The 17325-nt window shown below is 40.1% G+C and overlaps 1 protein-coding gene across 11 annotated transcripts in view; it reads left to right on the top strand.

Annotated features, from left to right (window-relative positions):
* Frmpd4 (FERM and PDZ domain containing 4) overlaps positions 1-17325 on the top strand; it is a 1105936-nt gene that overhangs the window by 450388 nt on the left and 638223 nt on the right. For 2 of the 11 annotated variants that reach the window (NM_001290427.2, XM_011247832.3), the window contains exon 1: positions 3592-4068. The exons of 5 other annotated variants lie outside the window; for them this stretch is intronic. Coding sequence is in view for 3 of the 6 variants with exons in the window: in NM_001368936.1 (NP_001355865.1) it covers positions 4028-4068 (41 nt within the window). In the remaining 3 variants the exon portion in view is untranslated. Of the gene's footprint in view, positions 1-2340; positions 2850-3591; positions 4069-17325 lie in introns of those variants that run through there. 4 more of the 11 variants (XM_006528888.4, XM_011247833.3, NM_001359072.1 and 1 more) reach the window with 4 other exon arrangements.

Below are 17325 nucleotides of genomic sequence, written 5' to 3'. Positions count from 1 at the left end.
GAGATTATTAAGGCTACAGCTGAATCTTCAGAAAAATCACAGAGGTCCTCAAGATTCAACTCCAGGGCTTTTTGTTTGTTTTAGGAAGATCTGTTTCATGCTAGACAAAGAAATCTCTCCTAGCTTCTCTGCTACACACATCTGGCACAGAGAGACGGATGGGGCTAAGAGACCAGCCACTTAGCTCTCATCCTGGCTCCCAGGCTGGCTCAGATGTATGAACTGGCTGTGTTAGCATGTTTCACAGGAGTTAGGAAACAAAGGTGTGGGGAGGGTGGCTTTGCTTTAGAAAATGCTATCAACCCATTAGAAAACATACCAGACAATTACTCTATTGGAGGAGAATAAAAGCCTGGAAAAGCCAGTCATTTCCCCTGGTGACTGTTTTGCTGTGGAGAGGAGGCATCTGTACCATTCATAATTGTAGTGCAGAAATTGGCACAGCAAGAAACCCCAATGCCAGCTGTTCCAGGTAGACCAGATGTCTTGAAGGGAGGCTTTCTCTACAAGTACACAAAATGCCTATTTCCTGTCACATTCACTGCTGAATAAATAGCTATGTGATATCTGGAATAGATTTATTAGTTTAAAGCTGGGGATTGAACCGTGGGTCTTCTGCATGATAGGCAGGTGCTCAACACCTTAGCTTTACCTGTAAACCATATACTAATTTTTCCTTAACTGAGTACTCTTTAAAAAATGTTTTTCCAATTGTTCGTTTATCATAAGCAACAACTATTTGTTTTTGTTTTTTTTTTTTCTTTTTGAGACAGGACCTCATGTATCCCAGGCCGAACACAAATTGTATGTGTGGTTGAGGATGATTTTGAATCCTATATTCTCTTGCCTCCACCTTTCAAGTGAATTCTGGAGTTGTGGAGTTCTAGATATGTACCATTATACCTGGTTTATTTGGGGTTGGTGATGTAAATCCAAGCCTTTTACATACTAGGCAAGCACGTTACCAAGTGAGCTATATTTTCCTTAGCCCATGAAAGGCATTGCTTGATTTCTTTTCCTTATCCCCCCAGAAAGTTGGTCTGCTGCCAGTAGATGCTAAGCAGATCCTCCGCCACCAGATTTTGAAGCAGAGGTGAAGGGAAGAAGTCAGTTTCCATTTTATTGTAGGCAGTGTAGGATGACTGAAGAGGAAAATAAAATAACTGAAGAACAGACAGGGTCTTCACCACTACCATTAGTAATCTGAAAGAAGACAGAGGGTATAAAGGGAAGAACAGTGGTTGGAAGAGATATAAAAATCAGCCTTGATGTCACAGAGGCAACTATACTTACCTGGTATGTTTGACTAAGGGTGCTCTGGCTGTGAATTTAAAGAGCATGTAGTTCATTAAACATTATGTATTAAGGTCTTTCTATAGATCGGTGACTAACTGTTCTAGGTATGAGATCTAGCAGTAAAAAAATCAACACTCAAACAAAACCATAGAGATCTCTGCCCTTGTACAGCTTTGATGCCAGCAGAAGATTCAGAATGCATCAATGATAAAAATAAGTTATATAATCTAATAGTGGGTGATAAGTGTTCTGGCAACAGGAAAAACAAACAAAACCTAAAACAGTGATAGATACCTGGAGTCCAGAGTATGGAGATCTTGTAATAATTGCAACAGGTTTTTGGTGGAAGTAGTATTTGTGTGCAGAGTTGAGAGCACAAAGAGCCAAACATGCAAATGGATGGAAAAATATTCTGGGCTGGTGGAGTAACCATTGAAAGGGGGAATAATTTAGGCTAAAAGGCTAAGGTTGAAAGGTACCTTTGGGAAATAGCAAGGAGGCCAGTGTTTCTGGGACAAGATAAGTATTTGGGAGGAGAAGAGAAGGGGAAAATGGAGGAGAGGTTCCTAGCATCTAGATTATTTGTTAGTACTTCTTTGACAGAGACTTTGGCTTAAAGAAGAATAGAGAGATTTTGCACAGTTCAGATATGTACCCTTTTCTGATCGTTGGTGTGTGTGTGTGTGTTTCTAATCTGTCTTTGAGAAGGCATAAAAGGAAAAGATTTCTCTTTTTTAATATTTTGCCTTATATGACAGGGTTGTTATGAGATTCAAATACATAAGTGCTTTAAAAATTATAAAGCATACTCAAATTATAATTACCTTATTCAAACAATAGGGTATTCTAAAGCCAATGTCCTTTTGGCCTCCTGGGCTCCAGAAGTTACAGAATTTACATTAAACTAGGCTTCAGTATAAGAAGCTAAAGGAAAAATTTCCCTGCCTATTCAAAAGAAAATCTGTAATTTATGCCTGAGTGTTATTTCATCTAGATTGTGCAGATTGTTACTGATTTTATGTTTAATTTGGAGAGAAATGCCTTAAAAATAACATGGAAGTCCCGGGTCTGAATACTGAAAGACTTTAAATATAACAGCAAAAGCAGAAGTCTGGGAAGTTTAAACCTATTTCCTCTTCCTTAATCCCTTGGAGAGAGAGAGAGAGAGAGAGAGAGAGAGAGAGAGAGAGAGAGACACGCACTGGCTAGCTGGAGCCTCCAAGCCAGAGCCTCCAATCTTTCGCGGGAGGCATTGGCTCTTTGCGGTTGCCCTGTCGCCAGGTGAGAGCTGTCTGCGGTGGGGTAAGCACTCCAGTGAAGCCAGCTGACCTTCACTGACTCTGGGGAGAGATCCTGAAGAGTCTGAGAGAAGACTCCTTAAGACTCTGAGAGAAAGAAGAAAAAAGGTGAAGCCCCGAGAGAAGCCCAAGCCTCAAGGAAAGCTAGCAGTGAGTTAAGGAACAGGCGTGATTCTCCAAGGTAATTATGTAAAAAAAAAAGAAGAAAGCCTAGGAGTTCTAAATGGCTGCAACTTGGAGTTTACTCTGTCTAAGGTGAGTGTTCAGTGTTTGGTTTGTGCTTCTCGCAAGGTTTCTCTCCCCCTCCCCTTTACGGTTTTGCCCACCCTCAATTTGAAAAGGCAGCTTGCTCCGCCCGCCAGACCTAGCTAGCAACCCTTCTCTTCCCTGTCATCCTCAGCCCCTCCTAATTAGCGCTGCACCCCGCCCCCACCCCAGCTCCTGGGACCCCGAGTTCTCTTTTCCTCTAGTAAGGAGCAGCTGTGTTTATCCCTGCACCCCGCAAATTCATCCTGTGCTTATTTCACCAACGCTGCTGTGGTGCTGCTGTCCAAAGAACACACCTTTCCAGTTATCCCAACAGCCACGTCTCGCTCCAGTGGTTCAGGGAAAGCAGAGGGAACTCTTGAGCTCTCAAAACTGAGCCCACTCCGCTGGGTATCTCCCTTCCCTTCCCCTGACAAACGATCCCGTCGCTTCTTCCCATCCCTAGTTCTGTTTACGGAAGCCTAGGGCCGCCTGCGGTTGCATTGCTCTCCCTATGGTTTTTGGAGGCTGGAGGTAGTGTGTCGCGGTCCTGCAGCACGCTAAGGACTGTTGGAGCAGATCTAAAGGATCTGGAGGCTCCCGGAGCGGGTGACAGGAGAGTGCCCCCTCCCCCTGGGCGGGTGGGGGTAGGGAGGCGAGAAAGGGACTCGGGGAAGGAGGCAGGGAGGCAGCTGCAGTGCTGTGAGGGGTGCGTGCGCGTGTGCCAAGCTTGCCCGCCGCCTCCTGGTTCAGTCTGCGATCTTCGGTGCGTGGGACCCTGGGCCCCAAAGGCTGGGAAGCAGGAGCAGCACCCCTCACCCTAGCCTCTGGTCCTCAGGGCGCCTGGCGGTCCTTAGAGCCAAAGCTCTCAGGGCGGGGCGCAGGACCCGGGCCGTGCTCCCCGCCCCCGCTCCTTGTGCCCAGCCTGGCTCCTTCTCCATTGAGTTTTCCCGAAGCGGGCGCCCATCAATGGTCCTGCTTGGGGATGCACACGCAGCTCACGGCCGGAGGGGGGTAGCAGCCGCCGCCTCCAGGTACTGGCCCTCCTGGGTCTCCGCCACCACCCGCTGCTGCCACTCAAACCCCAGGCGCACTGAGGTCCTGGCCATGGGGCTGCTGAGGCTGCCTTTGCTGGTGTGAGAAGGGGCAACGGAGCCTCCAGGCTCTGGGGTCCCCAAGCTGCCTACATGGATGTCTTCAGCTTTGTGAAGATTCCAAAGCTTTCCAGGTAGGGACCGCGCGGGTTTTCTTTGCACCTAGGGCTTCCGCAGAAACTTGGTGCTTTATTTTTCTGGGGGCTGGAAAGAGCAAAAGCTTAAAAGAGCAGCCAGGCTTAAGGTAGGACCAAAAGAAAAGGACCCGAGGCTGCTGCCTTCAACTTATTTCTCCCTTTCTGATGGGGTTTTATAGCCCCCAAAATAGAGCACACACACACACACACACACACACACACACACACACACACACTGACACAGACACACAGACACCACCACCCCCACCAGATATTCAGCACAGCTTGTTTTCCCTCAGAAAAAGCCACAGTGGGGATTAGGGGTCACACTCTATGTTAAGGGTCAAGAGATGATGGTTGAAATCGATTTTACTAGGGAAAACCAGAAGTATTTCGAGCTTAGGTACTTGATTTCCAAACAGCAAGGACCCAAAAACCCCCTTTCCCTACCCCTAAATTAGTCCTCTATGCCCTGGAAAAGTCAGTTTGAAGGTTGACCCGGATGTTTCCAGCAGGGACCCAGATGGCAAAGTCATGGAGGTAGAAGAAAAAGGCTTTCAGCCATTCTTTGGGTAACTGTGGAAATAAATCTAAAGCCTTGGAGATTTAGAAATTTGCTTCTAAGTAGCTGTGTTATGATTGAAACTAAAGCGGAATCATCAAATCAGGAAGATTCCTTTCCCCAGCAGTGTCGATAAGAGAATAGTAACATTGCCTGCCACTTTGTGGCTACCTAAGTAGTATCTGGTCAGAGTACTCATTTATTCCCTGCCCTGCTGTGCTTCCAAAATCTTCACTGTACACAACAAGTCAGGTCTTGTGCTTGGGGCAATAACTGAGAGAGGTGGGCAGGAGAGGTGTTGGGAAACTATGTCTTCCTACTTCTTTGCAAGACTCTGGCAGACCCTGTGTCTTGGAGGTCTAGGGCAATAACCCCTATCAGATAAGCACTTTTTAAGATCAAGTATCATGCTATACTTTCCTTTATTCTATGGGATAAGAGTAAAATGTGTTGATTGCATAAAAAAGATGAACAATCTCAAAAACCCGAGGCAGAAAAATATGTTGACTTGGTTTGCCCAGTCCTATCAGAGGCACTCACAGCCCTCAGGTTTGGATAGTGCCAACAACTGCAGCTCTTTGTTTTCCCTGCCCATCCCTGTATGCTCTCAATCATATAGGTTAATCTTCACATCAGGCATAGATTACCTTAGGGAAAGGATCCCTATGTAACTTACTCTGGGAAGATTGGAGATACTAGGGTGGTAGATAAATGTGTCGTAGAGCCACCCACGAAGGTTCCTGCAGATCACAGGGCCGATGTGTGAAGCAGTCAGTGGCTATATGTGACAAATTATTTGGTTTCATGCTGATTATTTCAAAGGGCCATGGCTTCACACTGTCCTATTAACTTCCTGCATGCTTCTGCCCATGCCTGGAAAAATAAATAGCTAGCAAATAAGAAGCATGCTCAGGAAAGAGCTAAAGGCCAATTCTGGGATGTTGGCGTGGCCTCTGTGATCGATGGAAATGGGACATGGGGAGAGAAAAGTTCAGCGAAGGGATGGGTTAAAGTAACAGTGAGAATTGTTGGTGGCCTCAAGCTAAAAGCAGCAAGATTTACAAAACCTCCAGTGTCTTCACATAGTCCTGAAACTTTGGATCTCTGGAGAAGTCACTATTGTATTTCAAAAAAAAAAGATGTTTTGGCTAGATTATAGCATATCTTTGTGGTTTCCACAAGTCTAAGTTTTTTTGTTTTTTGTTTTTGTTTTTTGTTTTTTTTAAACTCAGGCCAGATTGAGTGTGTGTATGTGTGGGGGTGGGGGTGCGTGGGTGGGGAGCAAGGAGTAGAATCTTTTTTTAAAAGAAGAGTTGAAAATTCAATAAATGAGTATAAATGCTATTTTCTGTCCATATGTCATCCACTAGCATGTTTGCTCTAAAGGGAGAAAGTGCTTATATTCTGAACCAATGCAGCCATTGAAAAGCCTTCCAGCCTACTGGACTTTCCCTTATTCCCAGTGTGAGCTCCAGGATGGCACTCAAACTGGAACAGGGATGGCTTTAGTTGGTCTGTGGCTGTTTGCATCTGCTCTTGAAAGAAGCCTTGTGTGTGTTTTAAACACTGTTAGAAAAATCAAGTATAAAAGTGCTTACATGACAGGATTTCCCTGATTTCAGGGTGAATAATCTTCCTAAAGGATTTAACTTTGATCAGCATGGTGGCTTGAATGCTTCAAATTCTCCTGACTTACAGGCAAGCACATGTAGTTGCCCTAGGTTTGATTCTTAGCCCTTTCTTTGGTTCTTAGGAACTTCAGTTTTAAAATGTTGATGCAGAAAGCATTGCTGTAACTGTTAAGTGCCCGATTTGTGAGTAAAGACATTGGTCATTAAAGAGCCTTCAAAGAGAATATTAATCTATGCTGGAATCAATAAGCCAAGTGCTTTCTTTGACTTTCTGAGGCGCCTACATTTAACTATTCGTCTACTGACTTGGTGCCTTCTTATATAAAATTTGAGTTCTAATTGCCCCTGAAGAACCCAGTGCCATCGTATCATTGCCACTTAAAATAAATATTGCCAAGCTAGATTAGCTGGCAAGTGGTGGTGACCCTTTAAAGCATCTCTGTGAGTTCTGACCCTTGATTGGATTTGTTGTGTGGGGCACACTGTGTCATCGTTCTCTCTGAAGATGCTTTTCGTATTCTAATTTTCTGGTTATTAAACTGCTTGATAGTTTACATGCATTTTTTTACATTGCTGTTTCCTTGGTAACAGTTATATATCATTTTTCTCATCCTTGTAGATGAGAGCATTACAGATGATTTCTCTATAACCCAGTAATAGTATAAAAATAAGCATATATTTTTTATTGTTACTGCTCTTGCTGTTGACTATTTCATTTGTAAAGCAGATGCACTCTCTCAAATGTTTATAGAAGAACACAGTTCAGTAGAAAAACATATGATTATGCCACTTCTGCCTGAGGGGGGGGTGAGTGGAAACCCCAAACTCCTAGAGGTTTTATTAAACTGAGCAATGCATTCATGAATTGAGTAACTAACTTCAATTCTATTTGATGGTGGGGTCCCAAGTACTGATGTGAACAGTCTTCATTATGGTAGTAAGAAAATTCAGATCAAGCTATATTTTGCATCTTTAAATTGTTTCCTGGGTTATTTTCTTCTATCAGTATTATTATTTTGGTGAATAAAATCTGTCATAATAAAGTGGTAATTTTGTAACCCATGTCTTACTTTTGATGAAGAGTAAAATGCTTTCATTTGTAATTATCTCAGATTTTGATTGAAAACCCACTTTGATACAATAAAACTTTTCTTGTTTTTCCTTTATATTATCCAAAATTGACCATTTCCCAAGGAAGAGGGGAGGTAAAGAGGAAAGCAAAAGATAATAGTTAGCTCGGGAGACTAGCAGTGAAAGACCCCCAAAGACTCTGGATTGGAATTTTATTAAAGATGCTACTTCCTCATCTTCCAAGTCCTTTCTGGTTCTGCTGACTTCTGTGGCTGTCAGGAGGCAAAATGATGAAGAGTTTCATAACACAACTAGATTCCTGTTTTAGGAATATTTAACTTTGGTTTCCCAGGGGCTGCTAGCGTGCAGTGCACAAGTCTAGTCACTCAGCTTTAGGGGGAAAGCACATAGCTCTTGCTATGTCATTCCTCCTCACCCCCCCATCCCCCCCACCCCCAGCCTCTCTTTCATAGTAGTCATCATGAAAGTTACTTATACTTTAAAGGCATGGCCTGGAAATTCTCATTTTCTCTTTATAGCTCTTGCAGGTAGCTGGTCATTCTCTCTCATTTACACACAAACACAAACACACACACACACACACACACACACACACACACACACACACACACACATACACACACACATGGTTTGTCATGGTAGTTTAACATTACTAGTGGATAAGAAATTGATCCATATGTTGTGTTTTCTTTTCCTTTTGCTGTGATAGGGGTAGAGTGTTAAGACCCTGTGCATGCTCCCACTGAACAATAATTCTAACCTTTAGAAATGAATCATCTTGAAGGAACCATATTGAGCTTTTGTGTTGTTTGTTTCGTTTTGTAACAGGGTCTCACTGTGTAGGTCTGACTAACCTGGAACTCTCTATGCTGGTCTGGAACTCACAGTGATCTGCCTGCTTTTGCCTCTCAAGTTCTGAGATTAAAGGCATGTGCCACATTCTCAGCTACTTTCTTTTTGTTTTTATTGGAGGCAGGGCACTTGTAGTTAAAGTTGTCCTCAAACTAAGTATGTAGTTGAGGATGACACTGGAACTTCAGATACTCTCCTCTTCCCAGTGTAGGGATTACTGAGATAACATGTCACACTTGATTCATGTGGTTTTGGGGATCAAACTAAGGACTTCATGCAAGTATACAAGTACTCTACCAACTGAGCTCCATCCCCACACCCACAAGATGATCTTGAACCTCATCATATTGAACAGAGAGTGATGAGTTTAAACCAACAGGTTAGAAAACTGATTTAAATGACAAATCTAACTTGCTGTTAGGGTGCAGTCTGTGAGCTAAGAATGAATTTGTTATTTTTAAATGGTTTAACAAAACAAAAGAAAAATATGAAATTAAAATTCAGGTGTCTATAAATAAAATTTTATTGGAACACAGCCATGCCCATTCATTCTATATCGTCTGTGCCTGAATTCTCTGTACAACAGCAAAGTTGAAAACATGCCACAGAAATGTTGTCTCCCAAAGCTTAAAATGCTTACTGTCTTGTCTTACAGAAAAGTTTACTTATTTCGGTCATTTTTTTCTTTTTTTTTTCTTTCTTTCTTGTTTTTGTCAGAATTTTGTACAATTATCTTTGATTATATGTACCCTTTTACCCAACTCCTTTAAGAAATACTTCCCCTTTCCTGCTCACCCAACTTTGTGTCTTTTTTTAACCCATTAATTCTAATATGTGGTGCCCATAGGTTCATGGATGTGTTGCCTCCTACTAGAGTATCCTTGACCTACCAATGACAACTTAAAGAGAACTGAATTTTCCCATTGTCAACAGCTAAGGATTATATATAGCTCCTGAACTAGGATGTCCACATGTCTACTCTATGTTGAGACTTTGTCTGGCTTGAGGGTACTTGGGACTTGTATATGTTGTCACACTATGTATATTATGCACAAAATGTATATTATGTCACAATATGCATTATATGTATAGCTACACTGTTGTGTCTAGAAAACATTGTTTCCTGTAGTCATCTCTGACTCTGGAAGTGATTTGTCTCCTCTTCCACAACAATCCCTGGGATGTAAGAAAAGGGATTATAGTATAGATGTTTCATTTAGGGCTTTATACCCTGTACTTTGGTCAGTTGTGGGTTTTGTGTTGATCACTATCTAATTTCTTCTATTTCTTCCTTTTTTGCACATAACTATTTACCAAATGGACACCAGCAGCAGCTACCCAACAACCAACAACCCACCCTGCCTCTCGAGGCCTTAGCATTTATATACACCAGCGTTCCAAATATCATACACTTGCAAAAACTATCTCTAGCTGGCAAAATCACAGCCCTGCTAAATCACAAGGCGAGTCATAGTCAGCTGTTGTGGGTGAACTGAAGCAGCTCCATAGCCCACACCTGGGATTAAAATTAAAACATTAATTTATAATACTTATGTGTGTATATGTTTTTAAGAAACCAAAATGCCAATGTATGTATTGTCACTACATACCATTAGTCCTAGCTCTCTTACCTTTTCCTGTTTTTCTTTCTTTGTTTCTGTCTGGACATATGCAGGCACATGTGCTCACATGCCAGATAAAGTACTAAGTACTCAAATTCAATAACATATTCAAATTAATCTAAAATTTATTTTATTAAGATTTAAGATATTCCCAATTTTAGCTGTTTGAACCTGGCCCTCACAAGTGATCACACATCCCCCAGAGGGGCTGTGCCTGGGAACAGTAATTGTGCAGATCTTTTGGTTACTCAATTTGTCTGTTTTCTTTGTACTAGAGAATAACAGAGTGGTGCTGGCCTTTCAGAGGCTTTTAAACTTACCGTTTAACTTGGATGAAAGTGAGTGGCAATAATACTGGGAAAACATCCCCTAGCATGTGCCAGTGAACTGGTGATGGACTGAACCTGAACGGAGAGTGCTAGGATTTCCTTACCGGCAGTACACTTGAGTCATCTGATCCTAATGGCAACTGACCTTCATTAATCTGTTTCCAAAGGAAACACTAGATAAGTGGATTTTGTTGTAGGCAGAGGAATCCAGGTAAGGTGTATCAACATGGAATTGAGTTGGACTTTACTTTTGGAGAATTTCTCAGAGAGAGAGAGAGATAGAGAGAGAGAGAGAGCCTCAGAATGAAAAACATTTCTTTATACCACTTGGTGTGGCTCCCTTCTTTAGCAATTAGGGTCATAATGCACTTAGGCTCTGTGAGTTATCTTCAAGAAATCTAAGCCTTGGTTTTAGATAACAAAGTTAAAATTCCCATTTTTTTTTCCTAGCAAAGAAAAAGGAAGAATTTCCTGACTGAGCTGTCACATTTTCACATAGGGTTTATGTATTTGGCAAGTGAAATACTCTATACTAAAGCAGTAAATAAACTTGTATATAATTCATTCTAAATTAAGTTGCAAATCAATGGTCATATATGTTTAACTGAACAATGACCACAACTGTTTCTTGAAAGCGAGGAAGTGCAAATATGGAAGTGTTAAAAAGAAATGTCCTAAGGCCCAGGGAGATTGCTCAATAGTTAAGAATAATGGATGTTCTTCCAGAGTACCTGGGTTCAATTCCCAACACTGACATGGTGGCTCACAATTAGTGTCATGGAATCCAACACATTCTTCTGGCTTCTTCAGGCACAAGACATGCATGTGGTAGACATACATACACACAAACAAAATATTTGTACATATAAAAATAAATAAGTAAATCTTTAAGATAAAATAAATGGCTTAGGTCTCAGAGTGCAAATTTTAATTTCTATTTAGAAACAAGAAGCCTATTTTCCCCCAGTGTGATTGATGACTAAAATGTCATCAACTGGGGCTTAGGAAAAGCTGTTGTCATCTCAATAAGCGAAGTTATAATTGCATTAAAATGAATTTTTATAGGTGTCTGTTGTAAGAAGTCACTGATGAGTGATGGGAAAAATAATTTCTATGAAAACAACATTTATAGAGTTTGAAGAAGGAAATTAGTTTCTGTAGAGTGACCATTTACTAAAGGATTTTGTTTTATATCTGGATTCTTTTCTTATATGCCTTTAAGTTTTATGAGGTCTTCATAGTAGAAAATAAATCATGATTACATGACAGATATGCTCCAAATTAGTATTGAAATTGGCCCAGTGAATGTAAGAATGCTCACAGTAGTACATTGTGTTGGCACAGTTATTGTTCGAGGACTTTATGGGAGCATACAGCTAAGTTGAGTCAAACTGTTTCTTCCTGATTAACCTTGGGTCACATGTATAACCATGCTGGTTTCATAAGAACTCCTGCTTTTCTCTTTTGCAATGTATGGTCCACTCTACCACTTTTTACCCTGGTACAATACCAATTAGTGGTGAGTCACTTCTGGGTTTAGTTTGTCCGAAGCCAGTCACATGTGTAAATGAATTGTGGCTCAGGGTAATGCTTTCTCCTCTAGTACAGGGCCCAAGTTTACAAAGAAAAGACCACTTAATTTGTTTATGATGACTTTTTGGTACTTATTATATTTTGACTGCCAGTTTTACTGAGTCATAGCTTGGCCACCTGGCTGTATTATCTATGGCCACTTTTGGGAATATCTCAGAGTTGAAGCAAAAACCATGAGGCTTTTTTTTTTCCATTTTTTATTAGGTATTTAGCTCATTTACATTTCCAATGCTATACCAAAAGTCCCCCATATCCACCCACCCCCACTCCCCTGCCCACCCACTCCCCCTTTTTGGCCCTGGTGTTCCCCTGTACTGGGGCATATAAAGTTTGCAAGTCCAATGGGCCTCTCTTTCCAGTGATGGCCGACTAGGCCATCTTTTGATATATATGCAGCTAGAGTCAAGAGCTCCGGGGTACTGGTTAGTTCATAATGTTGTTCCACCTATAGGGTTGCAGATCCCTTTAGCTCCTTGGGTGCTTTCTCTAGCTCCTCCATTGGGAGCCCTATGATCCATCCATTAGCTGACTGTGAGCATCCACTTCTGTGTTTGCTAGGCCCCGGCATAGTCTCACAAGAGACAGCTACATCTGGGTCCTTTCAATAAAATCTTGCTAGTGTATGCAATGGTGTCAGCGTTTGGATGCTGATTATGGGGTGGATCCCTCGGATATGGCAGTCTCTACGAGGTCCATCCTTTCATCTCAGCTCCAAACTTTGTCTCTGTAACTCCTTCCAACCATGAGGCTTTTAAGGCCAAATATTTTAATGAGATTTACCTGCCTTTTCCACAAGTATGATGTTTTAAAAGATTTATTATATATATATATATATATATATATATATATATATATATATATATGAGTACAATTATAGATGCCTTCATACACACCAGAAGAGGGCATCAGATCCCATTACAAATGGTTGTGAGCCACAATGTGGTTGCTGGGAATTGAACTCAGGACCTCTGGAAGAGAAGTCAGTGCATTTGAAATGTAAATGAAGAAAATATCTAAAAAAAAGGGGGGGGGGGCTCTATTGTATAGTTGTTAGATAGGGGGAGAATAGAAGATAGACATATGACAAGGTAGAAGTGTTTCAAGGGTTTTGGTTTGTATTAAATTCCTTCATCTGCTTACACATTTTCAAGTGTCCAGAGCTCTGACCATATATAATTTTGTGGGACGTTATGAAATATAGTTTAGTTGTATACTCTGTCATCCCTAGACATTCTGGCCTCATTCTGGTCTGATTTTTTTAATCACATATTTTGAAAAAGGATCTCAAGAATCCAAGATTCACTATATATAGAAGATGACATTGAATTTCTACTGCTCCTGTCTAGACTGTGTGAATGCTGGAACTACAAGGCATGAATTTCTCTATCTGGCTTATGCACTTCTAGAGTTTGAACCCAGGGCTTCATGCATTCTAGGCAAGCACTCTACCAACTGAGTAAGCTGCATCACCACTGTCCTCATAACACTAACTCAATGACTGGAACACTGCACTCTTTTTCCAATCCTTTTTTAAAAAAAACATTGTGATAGGATCATAGTATATAAACTTCCTTGGCTCAAACATACTATGTATAGTACTCTGGCTTAAAACTCACACAGATATACCTATTTCTGTCTCCTGAGTTCTGGGATTAAAATTATGGGCCATCCCGCTTGGCTCTTCTTCATTCTTAAATATCTCCTGAATTTAAACCTTTCTATGTGGCACTTAAGTTTTTCCCACTAAGGTTGTGGTATATTTCCTGATCCATTGGACTGGGTTTGGTCCAGTGCTTTCTTTGGTCAATGGAACTTGGATAGGGACCACAGAATGCACATTTTAGTAGAAGAAAGCCTCTATTGTTCATTTCTTTTAAAATGTGTGTGTGTGTGTGTGTGTGTGTGTGTGTGTGTGTGTGTGTGTGAGAGAGAGAGAGAGAGAGAGAGAGAGAGAGAGAGAGAGAGAGAGAGAGAGAGAGAGAGAGACTAAATATATATATGGAGGTTGTACTATCTGGTTTTGTGTGTCAACTTGACACAAGCTGGACTTAACACAGAGAAAGGAGCCTCCCTTGAGGAAATGTCTTTATGAGATCCAGCTGTAAGGCACTGTCTCAATTAGTGACCAAGGGTGGGAGGGCCCATTGTGGGTGGTGCCATCCCTGGGCTGGTAGTCTTGGGTTCTATAAGAAAGCAAGCTGAGCAAGCCAGAGGAAGCAAGCCAGTAAGTAACATCCCTCCGTGGCCTCTGCGTCAGCTTCTGCTTCCTGACCTGCTTGAGTTCCAGTCCTGACTTCCTTTGGTGATGAACAGCAGTATGGAAGTTTAAGATGAATGAACCCTTTCCTCCCCAGCTTGCTTCTTGGATATGAGTTTTGTGCAGGAATAGAAACCTTGACTAAGGCAGACATTATAGGAAAATTTTGTGGCTTTTATTCACTCCTTTCACTTTTATATCAGTTCTGGGCATTAAACTCAGGTCACTATGTGTTGTGGTTTGAAAGAGAATGGCTGCCACAGGCTCATCTATTCTAATAGTTGGTCCCTAGTTGGTGGAACCATTTGCTAGGGTGAGGAGATGTGTCCTCATTGCAGGAGGTGTTTTACTGAAGGTAGGCTTTGAGCTTTCCAAGTCCCATTTTCCCCAATTAGTGCTCTCTGCCTCCTATTTTTTGATAAGGATGTAAGCTCTCAGATACTGTTCCAATGCTATGTCTGCCTGCCTGCTGCCATGTTTCCGATCATGCTGTTTATAGACTCACCCTCTGAACTGTAAACCTCCAATTGAATGCTTGCTTTCATAAGTTGGCTTGTTCCCAGTGATTCTTTACAGAATTAGAAAAGTAACTAAGATATTGTGGTTGCATGGCAAGTACTTTATCCAATGATCTTTTGCCAGCCCTGTTGACTACTTGTTTATTACTTCTAATATGAAGAAATTCTTGGCTTGGTTTGATCTGTTGGTTCCAGAAGCTAGATTCCTGCTTAGTAGTACTATCTGGCAAATCTAGAAACATGAAAACAGATGGTTCTTTGTCTATAACACTGTGGATGTGGCTTCTTGATGGCAGTGGTTGTCCAAGATTAATGGCATTATGAATGAGTCATATTTTAGGTTGTGTTTCATTTATGAGCTCTTTGAGGGTAAATCCCTTTTATATGGAACCTCCTTGGTTCATAGTATTTGGCAACATATGAATAAATTAGGGTAAAGCCATACTATGCCCTTATACTGTCAAACATTAATGATCACAGATATTCCTGCTTTAGGACTTCATTCCACATAACTACATGTTTATTGTACTTATTGAACACTGGGCTGTGAGTCACTGTTAAGCCTACAGCTTAGAACCCAGCACAACATCTGGATCTCTCTGTAATCCTTGTTCTTGCTTCCCCCCCCTTCCTTCTAGTCTTGACAATTTTATTGTAAACCATCCTATCTTTACAGCCAAAAGAAAGTCTATGTCATGCTTATACAATTCTTGAAGATTTGATAAGAGGTTTGTATACTTAAATGTAATAATAAGCATTTTGTTTAATAATTTATATATTATTCTAAGAAAACGCAGTAAAGGACTAGAAAGTTCAGTACTGTACTCACTATTCAAGATAAAAGAAATTATTTTCCTTATCTTTGACCTAGAGTTAGTTTCTTTTTTGTTTTTTAAAGGATTACACCAAATGAACAAATTGGAACAAATGGGATTATGAAAGTTTGCTTAAACATTAACAAGAAATATGCCATAGCTATTGAAAACAAGAGGCACTGCTGTTTGTTGTGATGTAGAAAGATTTCCAGGTACATTTATTGCTACATGAATGCAATAATGTACAAATGTATTTTTAAAATTCTGCGTTAAAATGTCTAGATGGATATAGAAACTATTACTAAAAATATTTAGCTTTGTGAAGCTGTAGTGCACAAAGTGTCATGTAAAATACTATGGGACATGAGGCCATGGGCTCCACATTACCAACTACATTGTATGTTTTAAAATTTTGAACCCAAGAAATATGCTACCTGTTTACCAATAAACATGGGTTTAAAAGATATAAATGGAGTAACTATATCAATCCAAGGCATGGAGCACATTATTAACATATTCTTTTAAAAAAGATTTATTTGTTTATTATAAATAAGTACATTGTAGCTGTTTTCAGACACACCAGAAAAGGACATCACATCTGATTACAGATGGTTGTGAGCCACCATGTAGTTGCTGGGATTTGAACTCAGGACCTTTGGAAGAGCAGTCAGTGCTCTTAACTGCCATCTCTCTAGCCCTAACAGCATATTCTTAATGCTCTTTTTCTGATTGTAAAAATAAAACCTTCATTTTAATTTTTTTTTGAAGTTTTAGAATACTAAAGGAGGAGCTGGAGGGATGGATCAGGAGTTAAGAACACTTGATGTTCTTCCACTGGATCTGTGTTTGATTTTTAAAACTTACTTTGTGGCACACAACTGTAACTCCAGTTCCAGGCATCTAATGCCCTAATTAAGGCCTATTCAGACTTATTCAGGCATCAGACAGGCATATGGTGGTATCCTGACACATATGCAGACAAACCGCCATACACATATAAAAAAAGAATATCAAAAGAAAAAGATAGCTTGTTACAATCATTTAGCCTTCTGTTTTTCATTTATCTCACAAAAATGATACAAATATGAAACAATACACTTAAGTTTTCACAAAATATTATGTTCCCATATCATTAACTACTCTTAACAACCACATGAAACAGCATTTACTTAATGATTTCCTATTTCATTAACATTTAGATTGTTTCCAGTGTATTGCTTTTGATAACAATGTGATGAATTTCTTTACAGCAAAGTCTTTGGATTCCATGGACAGCTTTCTTTTTCTTTTTAATGACACAAAAAAATAGCTTACTGAATACTTTAAAACCCATAAAATCAGAAGATATTTTGAGATAAAATTAAAATGTTTAATATTTTTTGCTAAAATTGTGGACATTCTAGTTGCTCAGAGGGATTATAGTTGGCAAGGGGCATTTGCTATGCAAGTTACTCTAATGATAAAATTTGGTGGTTAGGATCACCTGGGTAGGGTTACTTGGTGCTTCTAGGAAATGTTTTGATTTTTTTTTCAAGAAAGACAATCTTTTGTATCAATTTTAATATCATGAAAAATTGTGTTAATTACTTAGGATTTCATTTTGTTATGCACATATACATTTAGGGAGTCACATACATGCACACATAAAATAAATAATTTTTAAATTAAGTTTATATGTGATAACTTAGATGAAAAGAGAATGGAATATTATGCAGCTATAAAACAATAATAAAAGAGCATTCTATGTAGTAATATGAAATGATCCCTCAGACATATTCCTTCAGGAAAGACATCAATATATACAACAGTAAGTACACTTATGTTCATATAAAAAACACTGAGAAGAGAAATAAGAAACTACTAGACATTTTATTGGAATGTGGAAGAGACAAAAGAAGAAGAAAAATATATACTTAGATAAAACAACGGTAAAAACAAACAAACAAACAAAACACAAAAAAGATTTGGGTAAAAGCTAGATCC

Source organism: Mus musculus, chromosome X (genome assembly GCF_000001635.26).
Source record: "Mus musculus strain C57BL/6J chromosome X, GRCm38.p6 C57BL/6J".
NCBI lineage: Eukaryota > Metazoa > Chordata > Mammalia > Rodentia > Muridae > Mus > Mus musculus.
The sequence above is the reverse complement of the archived record's forward strand: the minus strand, read 5'-3'. Positions and strand labels throughout refer to the sequence as shown.